The sequence below is a fragment of the Aphelocoma coerulescens genome, chromosome 3 (genome assembly GCF_041296385.1).
Source record: "Aphelocoma coerulescens isolate FSJ_1873_10779 chromosome 3, UR_Acoe_1.0, whole genome shotgun sequence".
Taxonomy (NCBI): Eukaryota; Metazoa; Chordata; class Aves; order Passeriformes; family Corvidae; genus Aphelocoma; species Aphelocoma coerulescens.
Genome location: NC_091016.1, coordinates 123,188,264 through 123,203,757, shown reverse-complemented (window position 1 = coordinate 123,203,757; position 15,494 = coordinate 123,188,264). Strand labels below are relative to the sequence as shown.

At 46.6% G+C, this 15,494-nt stretch overlaps 1 protein-coding gene across 1 annotated transcript in view; it reads left to right on the top strand.

The window, feature by feature from the left end:
* The window catches only part of MSRA (methionine sulfoxide reductase A), a 235,821-nt gene extending 221,706 nt beyond the window's left edge, over positions 1-14,115 (top strand). Inside the window, exon 6 of the mRNA XM_069011850.1 lies at positions 13,282-14,115. Within this exon, the coding sequence (XP_068867951.1) occupies positions 13,282-13,446 (165 nt within the window). The 3' untranslated portion in view covers positions 13,447-14,115. The remainder of the gene's footprint in view (positions 1-13,281) is intronic.
* Positions 14,116-15,494: the final 1,379 nt, after the last annotated feature.

Sequence of the window (15,494 nt, the reverse complement as noted above, 5' to 3'; positions counted from 1 at the left end):
GCAAAAGGAATTCTCCTTCTGAGAAAAGGTCACTCACGTGGGGGGTTTAGCCAGGATGGTCGGTGCTTCTCTCTTTTGTTCCCTGGGTCTAAAGGCATTTGGGGACTTTGCTGCCGCATCAAAACCCCACAAATATTTGGCCATTAGTTCAGATCTGCTGCTGTATCTGAAGGTGTTTTAGGAGGAACATGTGGTATTAGGCTGTGTCCCTTCATATTTACCCTTAATAGCTTAAATAGCAATTAACAAGAAATCAGGCAGGTTTTAGGTGGGGAATACCCCGATGATTTTCTCCTTGCTCTTGGTTGGGGTAATATAATAGAAATGCAGAAATCAGAGAGTTGTAGGATGGATTGGAAGGGATCTTAAAGATCATCTCATTTCAAGGATCTCCCTCCTTAAATAAAACAGCCAGTTAAAAAGGTGCAGTGGAATAGAGACACAGCAATGCCTTTAAACAAAGAAATCCAAGTGCAGGGCTTTATCCTGGGAAATGCACTTGGGGCTCTGAGTGCTGAAGTGTTTGAAGCTGCAGGGAAAGCACCCGGAGAGGATTTGTGCCGTATCCATCACCCAAAGAGAGGCAGCTGTCAAACAAATCCCTTTGGTTCTTGACTCTGCTTCCACCTCGCAGATTCTGCCTGGTGAGGGCTGCGAATTTGACAAAATGGTGCAAAGCAATGCCAGGTTTGGGGAACTGGGGAACTTTTCCTCCTTCTATTCCTTGTGCAGGGAGCACCAGGCAGAGCCATCCTCGCCCTGCTTTGCTGCTCATTTCAAAGGAGCAGCCTGAGCCAAGTGAACCAGATGAGGGTGACATCTGGCCATGGAGCCTCTGCCAAGTCACTGCTGTTCTGTAGCTGGCAGGGAGAGGATGTGCTGCAAATGCCAGGTTCTCTCTGAAATGTAAAGTGCATTCCCTGCATTTTCTTTGCTTCCTCTCCAGCCTCAATCAGCTTGGCATTTTGTTTTACTAATGGCCAAATTCAAATCTCCTTTCCAGACGCATAAACCCATTCCAGTGGTGCTGGGTGGTTTGTACAACGAATGGAATTTGACCCTCAAGTCCAAAATGATCTTGTATTTTCTAAGCTTCCTGACAAATTAACTTGTTGACTGTGAGTCTCATTCAAATCCCAGCCCCTGTGGGGTGTGTTTGTGCTGAGGGTTGCTAATCATATATATTAGAATTGCTTGTACCTAAACTCTTCCAGGAGGGAGCAAGCAGAGCTTGGGGCAGGTGGAAAAGCTAAAGAATCTCTGGAGGTTTCCTTCACTGATACTTTTCTGGAAGCCTAAAGTGCACCCCTTTAATAAAAAAAATCACTAGAGCTGCTCAAAAAGCTTGGGAAAGAAATCTGCTGCTCATTAAAGGTAGGGACAGTTAAAAGAAAGCTTGTGGGGTTGGAACTAGATGAGCTTTAAGGTCCTTTCCAACCCAAACTATTCTGTGGTTCTGTGATTGTAGGTGCCCTGTACACACATTTACTCCCCATTGTGTCCAGAAAGGAGCTGAAGGTGTAGGATTTACCCCATTTCCTTATGAAGCATTTTTATTTTCACCCTTGCTGCTGAACTCTCAGCATTTTTGGCAGCTGTGAAACGATGCTGGGTTTGCAGCTGATGTTCCACCCAAGTGCATCTTTTCCTCCCCCTCTGGTAAAACAATTCTGCTGCACCAATTTTCACAACTGTAGAAGAAAGGGGATTGTGTTTAAATGTTCCTCAATAATTGACAGGATGGGAGAGCTGGGGGTGTTCACCTGGAGTAGAGAAGGCTCCAGGGAGACTTCAGAGCCCCTTCCAGTGCCCAAAGGAGCTCCAGAAGAGCTGGAGAGGGACTTGGGACGAGGGCCTGGAGGGACAGGACAAGGAGAAGTCATAACAATTTTTTTTTTAAGTTCATCAAAAGTTACCCTCTATCTACGCCATAGGAATATGTGAGAATATTTTGAATCAAAATCAAGTTTTATCAGATATGTCAAATAAGGGGGGACCTTTGCATTGAAAGGTATGTGGGGATACCATAAATAACTGGAAGCCACCAAGTTGATCAGAGGGGGGTGGAGCATCTCTCCTGTGAGGAAAGGCTGGGAGAACTGGGATTGTTCAGCTGGAGAAGAGAAGCTTTAGGGTGACCTAATTATGGCTTCCCAGTACCTGAAGGAAGGCTGGAAGAAAGATGGAGAGGGACTGCGCAAAGGCCTGGAGGGACAGGACACAGGGAATGGCTTCCCACTGCCAGAGGGCAGGGATGGATGGGATATTGGGAAGGAATTCCTGGCTGTGAGGGTGGTGAGGCCCTGGCCCAGGGTGCCCAGAGAAGCTGTGGCTGCCCCTGGATCCCTGTGAGTGTCCAAGGCCAGGTTGGACATTGGGGCTTGGAGCAGCCTGGGATAGTGGAAGGTGTCCCTGCCTGTAGCGGGGGGTGGGACTAAATGATTTTAAAAGTCCCTTCCAGCCCCAGACCATTCCACGATCCCATGATCCCATGAATCACGTTCAGTGCTATGTAACTGCTCAACAGGAAATATCATTGTGAATATTGAACTGAATCTGGGTATTTTTAGACTCTGCCCTTACCAATTATCTGTGCCCTTACCAATTATCTACCCTTACTATGCACCCTCCTGGAAAACAATCAGTTAACTCATGAAATTATCAAGGCAGTATTCTTTATTGTCTGCCAGAAAAGAAATTGCTTGATATTATCCCAGTTCTTGAGAGCAAAACTTATTTTCCCCAGAAAGATAAGGAACAGCTAATTCAGGTTTTGCAGAGCACGTGCGCCGTTATCGTTAGGAAGGAGCTTAACCAACCTGAAAGCAAATGCTAAATGATCCAGATCTTGGTCTTATTAAGCTTGTGTGTGTTTTTTCTACCACTTAAAAGCCTGAGGATCCGGGTAAATGAGATTTTCTGGAAGGCAAAGCTTTCAAGTTTACGTCCTTCTCTTTTTAAAGCACGGAGGCGATGCCTCTGTTTACACGGAGCTCCAACGGAGCGAGTGCATCCCTGCTGCAGTGTTTCATGGAACATCCTTTGTTTATTCACACTGTGCCACTTTTAAACTTCAGATGTAAACAACAAAGACTTCTTTGTATTTCACACTATCTCATACTCACTACCTTCTGAAGTCCAAAGCCAAAACACTGTGGAATCTTACCCTCCTCACACTTTCTCCTGCTTGTTGGATGCTTTCTTCCAGCCTCTTCTATTTATAGTGGCTGGAAAACTACTTATCTTCTGATTAAAACATGCTCTGTTCATTTTCTCGTGACTTTTCAGTCCTTGGAATGGGCTAAAATTGTATTGCCTGGTAGCCATTTCAAATATAATTTTAGTAGTAATTATGCATATATTCGATAACAGAAACAATTTGTCATCCTGAAGGATCCAAATTGCTTTAAAGTATTCGGCCTGTCTCTGATCTGCTACGTGGATTAAAAATCCAGCAAATATTCCACTGAAATCAGCTGGACAGAAAGGTCAGAAAGACCCAGGCTGGAAATGCAGCAGCTGCCTGACAACACACCTTGAGGGGGCAGAAGAATTTGGGTTCCATTTTAAACCAGGGTGGGATTTTTAGTTGGAAATTTCACAGAGCTGCAGCTGTGCTGATCCTTGAGATCCAGCACTGGGATGTGCCCCCTGTTTTATACCCCCAGGGGAAGGACCTCAATTTTCTCTTTCATTTGATGTGCAGTGTTGTGGTGTTTGGATCAGTCTCATGCTGGATCCATCTCCTCTCTGTCTGATGATGTTTGGAGAGGGCAGCCAGGGCTCTTTGCTCCCCTTCTCCCATTCTGTGCTCATCTCCATGGGGAAAAAAAAAAGTCGTTATCCAGAAAACCAGAAGAACGTGGTGTTGATTTTTCCCTTTCCCAGGAACATCCTTCATCATCCCTTCCCCTTAAGCTGCATTGGAGCACAAGCAATATCTGCTGGGCCATATATTGAAGTCTGGGGGTAGTTCTGGGTCTCTCCTGACAAGCAGGACATTGAGGGGCTGAAGAGTGTCCAGGGAAGGGAGCGGAGCTGGGGAAGGGGCTGGAGCCCCAGGAGCAGCTGAGGGAGCTGGGAAAGGGGCTCAGCCTGGAGCAAAGGAGGCTCAGGGGGGACCTTGTGGCTCTGCACAACTCCCTGACAGGAGGGGGCAGCCAGAGGGGGTCGGGCTCTGCTCCCAGGGAACAGGGACAGGATGAGAGGAAATGGCCTCAAGTTGTGCCAGGGGAGGTTTAGGTTGGATAATGGGAACAATTTCTTCATGGAAAGGGTTGTCCAGCCCTGGCACAGCTGCCCAGGGCAGTGCTGGAGTCCCCATCCCTGGAGGGGTTTAAAAGCCGTGTGGATGTGGCACTGGGGGACGTGGCTCAGTGGTGGCCTTGGCAGTGCTCCAGTTGGACTGGATGGTCTTTGAGGGCTTTTCCAGCCTAAATGAGTCTGTGGTTTTGTGCTTCTGTTTTGTTGGAACATTCAATGTGTAACATAAACAGTTTTGCTGTAAATGGTTGGGAATGTTAAATCCATGTTGGATCCCTCTGAGATATTTCCTTATGTAAGAAACCCCCAACACAGACTGAAAATAAAGGTGACAGCAGTGAGTTTAGCAGGTGAGGCTCGTGGTGGGTGTTCCAGGTGAGTTTTTCACCTCTCCAGAGAGTGGTCAGCACAATACAAACCATCTCCCACCTTTTTTGGGGGATGGAATGGTTTAGGGTTTACAAACCAATGGTCATGGGAGGCTGAAGAGAAAATCCCAGCATGGTATTGGAGGACAAAATAAGTAGTGGGGATGACAGGTTGCCCAACAAGTTCCAGTGCAAGGATATTTCAGGTATTCCAATATAGCAAATTTTATGGTATTAGCTGTAAATAGTTGTGCATGGTCTCTTGTCTGGAAGTTTGTCCCTCCAATCACAACAAAAGTAATTTCTGGATTTTTCAGGATGAGTTTAGGTAGAGACAAATTGTTTCTTCAGAAAACTCCTATGATTTCCTGAGAAACTGTCATGCTTATATATCATGGAAGAAATACTTGATGTAAATCCAGTGAGAAAAATAAAATGATGGCAATGTAACAGCAGAGCTGACCTGAGCCCTCTGGGTTCGATATGGGAAATGAACATTTTTACGTCTTCATTGCTGCTCCCTTGAATAAAAAATTATTGCAGAGCCTTCCATTTATTGCCAAGGGCTCACACCCAGGGGAGCACCACGGGCTGCTCTGCACTTGGAACAAAACGTGATCCAGAGATAACTGAGCTAATGGAGGTGGGAAAGTCTTGCAAACGCAGTATTTACACGTGGAGGGTTTTATTCTGTCCACAGGCAGCTGGAGCTGCCTGATCTTAGAGTATTTTTGGACCTGAGTCGTCTTCTCAAAGTCATCCAGGGCCAAACCATGTGGAGGCACCACTTGCAGTCTTCAGTGTGGAAGGTTCTGCTCTGAGCTTCCCTGCTCCGTGTGTGGGTTGTTTCCCCCATCCCAGCTTGGCCCTGGCCATTGTTATTTCAGGAATATGAGAGTAATGGATGAGTGATTAGTGGAGGAGACTCTGCTGTCTCCAGCCACGGAGGAGATTGGAGCTTTACATCACTGGAAGTCAGGACGGGGCACGTCTTTTCTTAGGCATCATCAATTATCCATGCAGGATGTGCAGTAAGAGGCTGTTTGGCTGCGTTAAAATTGGCCAGACAAACAGAATTTCCATCTCCCTCAATGGCTCCTTCAACACCTAATTAGCTCCCAGATGCTACTGGAGCAAGATGTCTTTTATCTTTGCTAATGTTATCTCCCTCTACCTCCTAAATGCCCGCCCGTGCCATTCCCCACTTTCATCTCTCTTCCCTCAGGATAAAACAGGATGGGTGTTCAGGAAGCTCCATGCTGAAGGTCAAGCTTGTAAAGACTCTGGGTCAAGCTGATCCTGTTAAACCAGACAGTATCTGGAGCAAAAAAGCTTTGAATCCAGAATTAGATGGATATGATGGAGAGCAGGATACAACTTCCTTCCTCTGCACGTTCACAGGATCAGCATCCAACAGGAAAAAATAGAATTGCAGATTTCATTCTGCTGTCAGTTGCATTTAAGATGATTTAGGACAAAATTCAAAGCTCCTCTTTTCTCATTGTGGGAGAAAGTACCACGAAGTCTGGCTGGATAAATGTGATATTTCAGCTGGCAGAGCTTATTGTTGTGGGCAACACTCAGGTTTTACACTCAGAGGTAAAACAGGAGGAAATATCAGCCTCCCTAGACCCTCTAAGCACAACCACTTGGGGCTGTGTTAATACCAGGCTATCATCCAACTGTGATTTACCTTGGCAGGGCTGATGGATATCCAAGCCCAGCAATTCCTTCCCCTCTGGCAGGGAGGAGTGACCAAACAACCTGCTCCATGCTAAGTGGTTAGGAGGGAAGCATTTCAGAGAGAGAAGATTTTCAAAGAGAGGGAACACACTTTATACACGCACCCAGCTTTCCCTAAGGCCCCTGGAGCTGTGTCTCCAGCCAGGATCAGTTTACTTCATTCCAGTGATGTGTTCCATTGTGTGGGAGATTCGTCAACAGGGAAAAGCTCTGACAAAGTTAGATTTGCAGATTTATGGATGAGAATTTGTTTTCTTCAGCTTAGATTTTGTACCATCATCTTTTTCTATCCCATTTCCTTCTTATCTGCATTTTCTCTGTGCTGCACTGGAAGGATATATTCCTAGGAAAAATTCCAGCAGGTTCTTGCAGCAGCACTTCTCCTCTTTGGCCAGGGATTGGGTAATCCCTGTAGGATGCATCCTGGGCTGCACCCAAAGCTGTGTGACCAGCAGGTCAAGGGAGCTGATTCTACTCTGGTGAACCCCACCTGGAGCTCTGTGTCCAACTCTGGGGATCCCAACATGAGAGGGGTGTGGAGCTGCTGGAGTGAGTCCAGAGGAGGTCACGGAGATGCTCCAAGGGCTGGAGCCCCTCTGCTCTGGAGCCAGGCTGGGAGAGCTGGGGCTGTTCACCTGGAGAAGAGAAGGATCCAGGGAGACCTCAGAGCCCCTTCCAGGGCCTAAAGGGGCTCCAGGAGAGCTGGAGAGGGACTTGGGACAAGGGATGGAGGGACAGGACACAGGGAATGGCTTCCCACTGCCAGAGGGCAGGGATGGATGGGATATTGGGAAGGAATTGTTGGCTGTGAGGGTGGTGAGGCCCTGGCCCAGGGTGCCCAGAGAAGCTGTGGCTGTCCCTGGATCCCTGGAAGTGTCCAAGGCCAGGTTGGACAGGGCTTGGATCAACCTGGGCTGGTGGAAGGTGTCCCTGCCCATGGTCTGGATGATCTTTAATGTCCCTCCCAACCCAAACCCCTCCATGATTCTATGACATTTTTCTTCAGATTTAATCACACAGCAGCTGCTTTTCTCTCCCAGGGTAGAGTCCGTGGGTTTCACCATTTCTGCCCTTAGATCCACGTGTCCATTCTGTGAAAGATGAAGAATTTATACCCCCATGATTCCATCAGTCCCAGTTTTGATCTTCCCCGATTTGCCAGACGCGCTCTGCAAAGAGAGTTCTGAGACCAGACAGCTTCCCTGCAAGGATATTAATAATACTCAGGAATCACACAGCACTCCAAACCCTGTGTGAGCATTAGCTAATTATGCAGCACTCCACAGCCCTGTGAAAAGCATTTGCTAATCAATTCCAGCACCACCTATCAAATACATCAATACCATGGAATCCACTGGACAGAGGTCGCTGGAAACAGGGGAATGTGGATATCTGGTCCCAGTCCATGTGGTAGCTGGGGTTGGACTTCAGCACTCACCAGCAACCTCTCCCACATTTCCCTTGGCAGGGTCTTTCTTCCTGTCATAAACACATGATTTCCAAAAGCAGGTCACCTACAGGCTGGGAACACAGATTTTCCCAGATAATCAGGATTTCAGCCCGTTCCAGGGCTTGTAGAGGTTGCTGGCATCAATTAATTTGGAAAAGCCAACATCAGTAAGTGACATAGAGGAGACTGGACCTGGCGTGACAGACTGAGCTGCTCCAGCCAACTGAAGGCAGCACAGAGGAAACAATTTCAAATCATATGTCATCGATGACACAGCAGAGTGGGCTGAACTGCCAGAAAGGAGAGGGAAGGGAAGGAGAAAATAAATGAAGGAGAAAACAAAACATTGGTAATTGCTCATTCCTCTGGACCGAAGTTTGTTCCTCTGGATCAAGTGAGCCTGTAGGGCTGAATTTCTGCTCCCAAACCTGCCAGCAACTAATCCACAAACCTGGCAAAGTCAGTTAAGTTGTTTCCCAGTTAAAAATGTCACAGGAATCAAGTGTCTAGGATGTCCACATCCTCCCATCCTACAGACTTCACAGAACTAATTCCTGTGGGTCTTCTCCTCCACAGCGCAGCTCCTTTAATTCTTAGAACTTTTGGGAAAAGAGCTGAAATTCAGGGTTGCTGATGCTGGTGTGAAATTTTGAGTAGCCAATGCTACTCAAAAATGAAGGGAGAGCCCAGCAGATTTTATTTGGTGAGATTGTTGTTAAGGGTTTGACATCAGGGGTGGGTGATGGTACAGAAGCGTTCACCCGTGTCAGGATGCTCTGTGGTGCTTCCAACATCAGCGATTTTTCAAGGAGGTTTCAGAAATGCAGCAGCTTCGTGCAACTCACTGGGACATGAGACAAGGAGGATGGATGTTGGTATAAGCTGGTTTATGAAGTGTCTATTGAATCAAACACAGGATGATGCCGTTTTTATTAAAAGCCACAAAATGCTTGAAGCCAATTAATACTCCCCTGCTTTACTAATGCCTCTGCTTAGAAAATTAAATGGTTTCATTTAGCAAAACCAATTTTAAAGCCTTTTTGTCAAGTTTATAATGACTTTAGCACAAGGAGACTCATGTCTTGCACACATAATACAGGTTTTTTTGAAGAGAGCGGGTGCATAACAAGGTGCCAGGTGTGGAATATGAGGAAAGTTGCTCTTCTGAGTGAAGAACTGGTTATAAATAGGAAATAAAAGGTACAAATAACTGTGCAGCTTCTGCAGTGAAGAGAGATTAACCTATCTTGGGAAGCTGTGCAGTTCAATATCCTCACAAATGGGATGAAAAAAAGGGAGACAGGCGATGGTGACGCACCAAAATCCGCTGAGGGTTCGGAGTTATTCCAGGTGAGCCAAAGTAGACACAGCTACAAAAAAGTTGCAGAAGAATCTGACAATACCCCATGTGTGGGCACAGAAAATAGCTGCTGAAATTCCATGTCAATAAAAGTCAAGTGCAGACACAATGAGAGGGTTTAAATTAGCCCGGGAAAAGAGGTTCTGGCGTCATTGCAGATGGTGCTTTGGAAACATCTGCTCCATGCTCAGCAGAGGTCAGGAAGGCAAGTGGAATGCAAAGAATTGCTGGGAAAGAGACGGGGAATGAAAGAGGAAATGTAAGTACAGGGCTGAATAAACCCATGGGGCTCTTGAGCACAGTGGAATTCCAGTCACCCCGGTGACTGCAGCGGGGAAGGAGGGCTGGGAGAGAGGCAGGAAAGGGTGAGAAGGCTGCCCTGGGTTATGGACCGGGAGTGAAAGGCTGTGGGTCTGGCTGAAGACAGGAATGGGCAGGATTAAGGTGTAAAATCCAGATTTCTGTGGAGAGAGGGGAGAAGGAATTGTATTAGGAGGCCACCAGGATGATCAGAGGGATGGAGCAGCTCTGCTGTGAGGAAAGGCTGAGAGAACTGGGGTTCTTCAGCCTGGGGAAGAGAAGCTTTGGGTTTGACCAAACTGTGGCCTTCCAGTACCTGAAGGAGCTGAAGATGGAGAGAGACTATTTACAAGAGCCTGGAGAGGAAGAACAAGGGGGAATGGCTTCAAACTGAAAGGAAGTAGTTTTGGATTGGATGTTAGGAAGAAATTGTCCCCTGTGAGGGTGGGGAGGCCCTGGCACAGGTTGCCCAGAGAAGCTGTGGCTGCCCCTGGGTCACTGGAAGTGTCCAAGGCCAGGTTGGATGGGGCTTGGAGCAACGTGGGATAGGGGAAAGTGTCCCTGCCCATGGCAGGGGGTGGGACTGGATGAGCTTTAAGGTCCCTTCCAGCTCCAAATCATTTCTGTGATCCAGTGTTTTGTGACAGAGGATGTGCTGACAGCTCTGCTCACCAGTGGTCAGGCGGAAGTTTAAAGCAAACCACAGGAAATGAACTTTCACAGTCTGCAATTAATTAGGAAAATCATCAAACACATCTTTTACATGCTGGAAGTACAGGTTGGCTGAAAAACTTGTAGTGCTGAGGTTCCCAGTGCTGGCTTTGACACATCCATGATCCTGGAGGTCTTTTCCAACCTTAATGATTCTGTGATTCTTTGTTCCTGCTCCAGTGTTTCTCCCAGTGTCCCAAGCTGGCCATGTCCTCTCTACCCTCAGGAGCTGGGTGAAATTTGGGTTCTGGTTTGATTTGGCTCCCTGCTGGTGGGATTTTTGGGCTGGATTCTAATAAGTTAAAGGATCTCTGAGATCTTGACTTGGCAGTGCTGGGTTAACAATTGCAGTCGATGATCGTACGGAGCTTTGATCCCTCCTATGACAAAAGCCAGAGAAATCCTTTGAAGGAATAAATTCTCTTTGAATTGCAGTGGAATATTGGAGGGAAAAATGATTCCATGGTTCCTTAAAAATTTCCTGCACTGAGTTAAAGATCCCAAGGGTTAATTGCGGCATGGTAATGAGAGGTCCCGTCAGAGGGCTCAGGAATTTTGAGACAGCAAGGACTAAAAATTCTTCTAGAACACGATTATCATCAAATTATATCAGCCTCAGTGGCAGGAAATCAATCCAGAGTGGGCTGATTTACACCTGCCAGAGCCAGCACATCCGGAACTTCTTCCAGTGATGTTTTTATCTTCACATCAACACTGTCAGTGCAAGGAAAATATTTTCCCCTTTTAAAATCCAAACATCCAAGGTGAGATTTGGCAGAGTGTCAGAGCCTGGGGTTCCCACTGCTCCTGACAACAAGACCAAAGTGCAGTATAAGGACTCATCTTGGGTTCTGCTTTATTCAGGTTTTAATGGACTGGGAAGGGATAAATGATGTTTATGCCCTCTTGTGGTGCCTCGTCGAACAGAATGGATTTCCTGACTGACAAAATGAGGCCAGTGATGGAAAAGTCCCAGGTTAAAAATCTGTAACAAACACTGTTTTGCACAGAGGAAAAATCTCTCTCCCTCCAGCAGCATCGTCCTGACTCAGGGAAGGGGGAGAGACCAATTTTGCAGGCATTTGCAGCAGCAGGCAAATGAGTAATGCCCACGATGGCAGAGTTTGTGTCATCTTTCGGCAGGGAAGAACATTCCAAAGTCTTTTTTTCTGTGCTGGGAAGGTTAGAAAGTGAAATAGTGCTTTGTAAAAGCAGCTGTGTTGACACCTCCTTGCGTTCAGTGCTGTTGGTGTGTTGTGGTACAAACCTTTACATGTTTTATCTTCTTCGCTCACACGTCTGACGGGTGAATAACCTGATTGCCTTGGGACACAGCCTGTCCCAAAGATGGAAAAAGCTGGCTGGTGGTTTTACATGGGGAAATAAGGCCGGATTCCTGTGAAATTTGGCTTGTGATCCCAATTCCTTGTGTGGGAACACAAGGGATTAATGAGTCAACACCTTCCTAAGCTGTGCTGAGAATTCCAGTGCAGGGTTGGGAGCTCAGGGCTCTCCAGACAGGTTAATCATGGATTTTGTATCCATCTTATCACTTCATTCCTGACTGAAGACTGAACACAGCAGAATGTGTCCTCCAGACAGTGAAATTATGGGAATAAATCAGACTAATGCTCTCCAAAGCCAAGCAGCTGCTGTCAGGCTGTGGGCAGGGCTTGGCTGTGCTGAGGCAGGATCTGGGAAACCCTGGTGAGGGAAATGTGAAGACTTTTTGTCCCAAATAATCACCTGTTGTTCAAGTCCAGTATTTTCCTTACATGTCATTCTTGCCTCTCCACAGCCATGTAGGAGATGAAAGAGGAAGGGAATGATTTCCTTTCCATTTCCAGGATGAGTCAACCCACAATACTGGGTTTAAATGAAAGTACTGGGTTTAACTGGGCTAGGCTTAGGAGGGACTCTCTAACAGGATGGAAAATATTGGAATGAGGATCTCCATCTCCAGAGATCTTCCATGACCAATGTTTTTTGGGATCAAGGCTGCTGTCATTCATTCTATCGTGATGAAAGATGACTTAAAGCAGATTCACAGTTTTATGACTCCATCTGATGATTTGTCTTTATTTGGTTTATTTATTTGTTAGTGTGAAGAGGTAACAAATATTTGTCTGGGAATCCTAAATGCTGACCCTTCAACCAATTCTATCTCCATCCAGTATTTACAAACATGCTTTGGAACAGGAGTCTGACATTCATTAAAGTGCTTATTAGGTTTTAGCATGGACTTCAGAGCACAAGTTATGTCCCCACTGAGAAGAGAATTGGCTCCAAAATGTTGGTGTTTACCAGTTTCCTTAGGAAAGGACAATGCAGAAGGGAAAATGGCACAGCAATTCATCTTAAAAAGAAATTATCTCTGTCAGAAACCTCTCAGGAGTTTCAAATTCAGTTAGGGGGATATCAGAAAGCAATTAAAGTCTAATTTAAAATCCCCACCCACATTCCATCTTCTCTTCCTGCCAAGTGATTATTGCTCCTGGTCCACGTATTGGCAAATCTTTCCAAAATGAGCCATAATTTGCCTTAAAACTTAAAACTTTCTGGTCAAAATGGAACTTTTCTCTTTGAAGAATGAGTTTGCAGTGACTCTGTGGAAAAAAAATGCCCAAAATGCTTTGATTTCCCAAGGACATCCTTGGGGCTGAAATTTTGGATGAGGACATTGAGGGTGGATTTTGAAGCTGAGGCACCTTCCAGGGGAGGTTCCTGGACACTGCAGCTTCCCAGGGCGGATCCATGTGTGCTCTCCCTTTGTTTTCCACTTTCATTGATGGCTCCACATCCCTGCCTGGGTTAATAAAGAGAATAAACATGTGGCCGTGGGCAAATTAAACAAATGAGCCATTAAAAGGGGGTGGTAAAAGGGGACGGTTCCCTCCCTCTCCATGCCCACAATGTTTCCGAGCAAAGCACCACAAGAGAAGGGCTGAAAGGCTTTCGGGGATGAGCTGGGAATATGGTCCAAGAGCTGGGAGATGCCTGTGGCTCCTTCAGGGAGGAATCCTAACATCATTCCCAGCAGGGAAGCCAGCAAACCACTGATGGCTTTCCATGGTCTTTCCTGACAGGTGTTGACGGAGGGAGGCTTCGGCCCCATCACGACGGAGATCCGGGAGGCTCCCGAGTTTTATTACGCCGAGGAATATCACCAGCAGTACCTCAGCAAGAATCCCGGCGGATACTGCGGCCTGGGTGGGACGGGCGTTTCCTGCCCCGTCGGCATCAGGAAATAGCCTGTGCTTGCTCCACCACCTCCACTGCGTTGTAGGGAGCTTGGGAAAAAGACCTGCAACCCCAGTGGATGGTCCCATAGCATCCACGGATAAAGGTTTGGGAATCTGCTGGGGAGGCTTTCCGTAATGGGAACAGTTTCCTCTTTGTTGACATTAAAAGCCAAAGTAGAGGCAGGGGTTGCTCCCATCACAGCTTCTTGCTCTGTGCAGCTCCCAGGGTTTCTTTGTCATCTGGAGAGGTGGAAAGAGATCCAAACTTCCAAAAGTTTGGCTCGAAATGCTGTTAGAAGGGTGAATTGGGAGGTGGTTGCACCCGTAGCTGTTTTGCATTTCCAATGGCTCTGGACGTTGATTCTCTTGGGTTAATTAATTTCCTGATGTTCCCAGAGCTTTGACTTCTGGAGATGTAGTTGGACTCTTCACCTGTCACAGCCCTGGAATTTGATGTCTTTGGGAATGATGAATTGATCAGATCAGTGATTCTCCTACCACAACTCCACTTGCACAGCATTTAGTACCACCTGTAGTGCCTATTTTCTGAAATTATTTTAGCCAGAAAAAATCAAAATTGTAATGTGACTCTTTTGGACAGTTCCAAGAAGTGAATAAACACAAAAAGAAATAAATTTTGTTCCCTGCTCTGCAATAAAGTACAGAACAAGAAAAGAACATGGTTCTCTGTGATGTGTTCCAAGAAGATATCTGGGTAGATGTAAAAAAAGTTATCAAATATCATAAAACGCTGCCATTTGCTAATTAAACACCAGGGCTTTTAAATCTGTATCATCAGGCTTGACAGTACAGAGGAGTAGAATTATCCCTGTGATTAATTATTTGTATTTAATAACTTGGGGAGTCCCCACCAAGAGCAGACTGGTGGCAAACGTAACTTGGGGCAGTCTCCAATGACTGTGAAGTCAAAACAGCAGGACAGCCAGAAAGAGAAAAAATCAATTTTGGATTTATTGGTGGGGTTCTCAGAGTGCAGACTCAAAGCTGCAGACAAAGGGTGCAGGGATGCACAGTTTATCCCATATGGAAATGGGATCCTATGGGTCCAGAGCTCAAGGAGTGAGGCAGTTTTGAGGGCCAGGTGGTGGGACCCAGAGACACAAATCCACAGCACCTCCATCTCCATGGCTTGGTTTGATGTTTCCTGCTCACCAGCTCCGATTTAAAGCTCAGAAAGGCCCAAACCAGCTCCCTGAACATCCCCATCCCTGCCCCTGCCCAGCAGATCAGATTGTGCTCCAAGCCTGGGGAGAGACCAAAAATGTGCCCCACAAAGTCAGCATTAGGGATTGTAAATCCAATGCTGCAGCCCTGCCCGCTCTTTCCAAAGATGGGCTGTAAGTCTGTGCCAGAAAAATCAGCTCCCCATCTTCCCTTGCTCTTCAGCTGATGCTGAGTTCATCCCAGTCTCAAAATCCAGTGGAAACTTGGCCTTTTGGCAGATTTACACCTGGGCCAGGCTTACAGGAGCTGCCCCAGGCAGGATTACCCCATTAGGCTCTTTCTGGAGATGCCCCAAAGCGTGCCTACACCGCACTCCGGATTTTCGTTGCTGTGGTAACTGATCCTGTCCTTAACCTGTCCAGCCATGGAGTTGTTCCAATGCTCACTGCCAAGGAAACCAGCACTCGTGTCTCATTTCTTTGGCATGAGGTGACAGAGAAGCAAAGAAGAGAAGGAAATAAAGTTTTACCCTCATCCTATGTGCTGTGAACCTCCACGAAATCCAGACTCCGGTGCGATAACTCCTGATGTGCTCCAAGGCAAAGCATTTCAGATGCTGAATCATTTGGGGGCTCATAAAACGTATCTTGGTTCCCTTCCTTTCCTCTCCCTCCCCTCCTACTCTGTGCTGTAGTTGTTTGAAACAAGCTGGAAAGTCTTTGGGAAAAGCTCTTATTGTAGATATGCCCAGGTCTGAGCCTGGCTGAGTATTTATTAAGTCCTGTCCTGATGGGAATGATGTGTTGGTCTAAAAATCAGCATAATGGGTCCATTGATGCTGCAATTGGCCCACACCAAAATATTTTGCCACC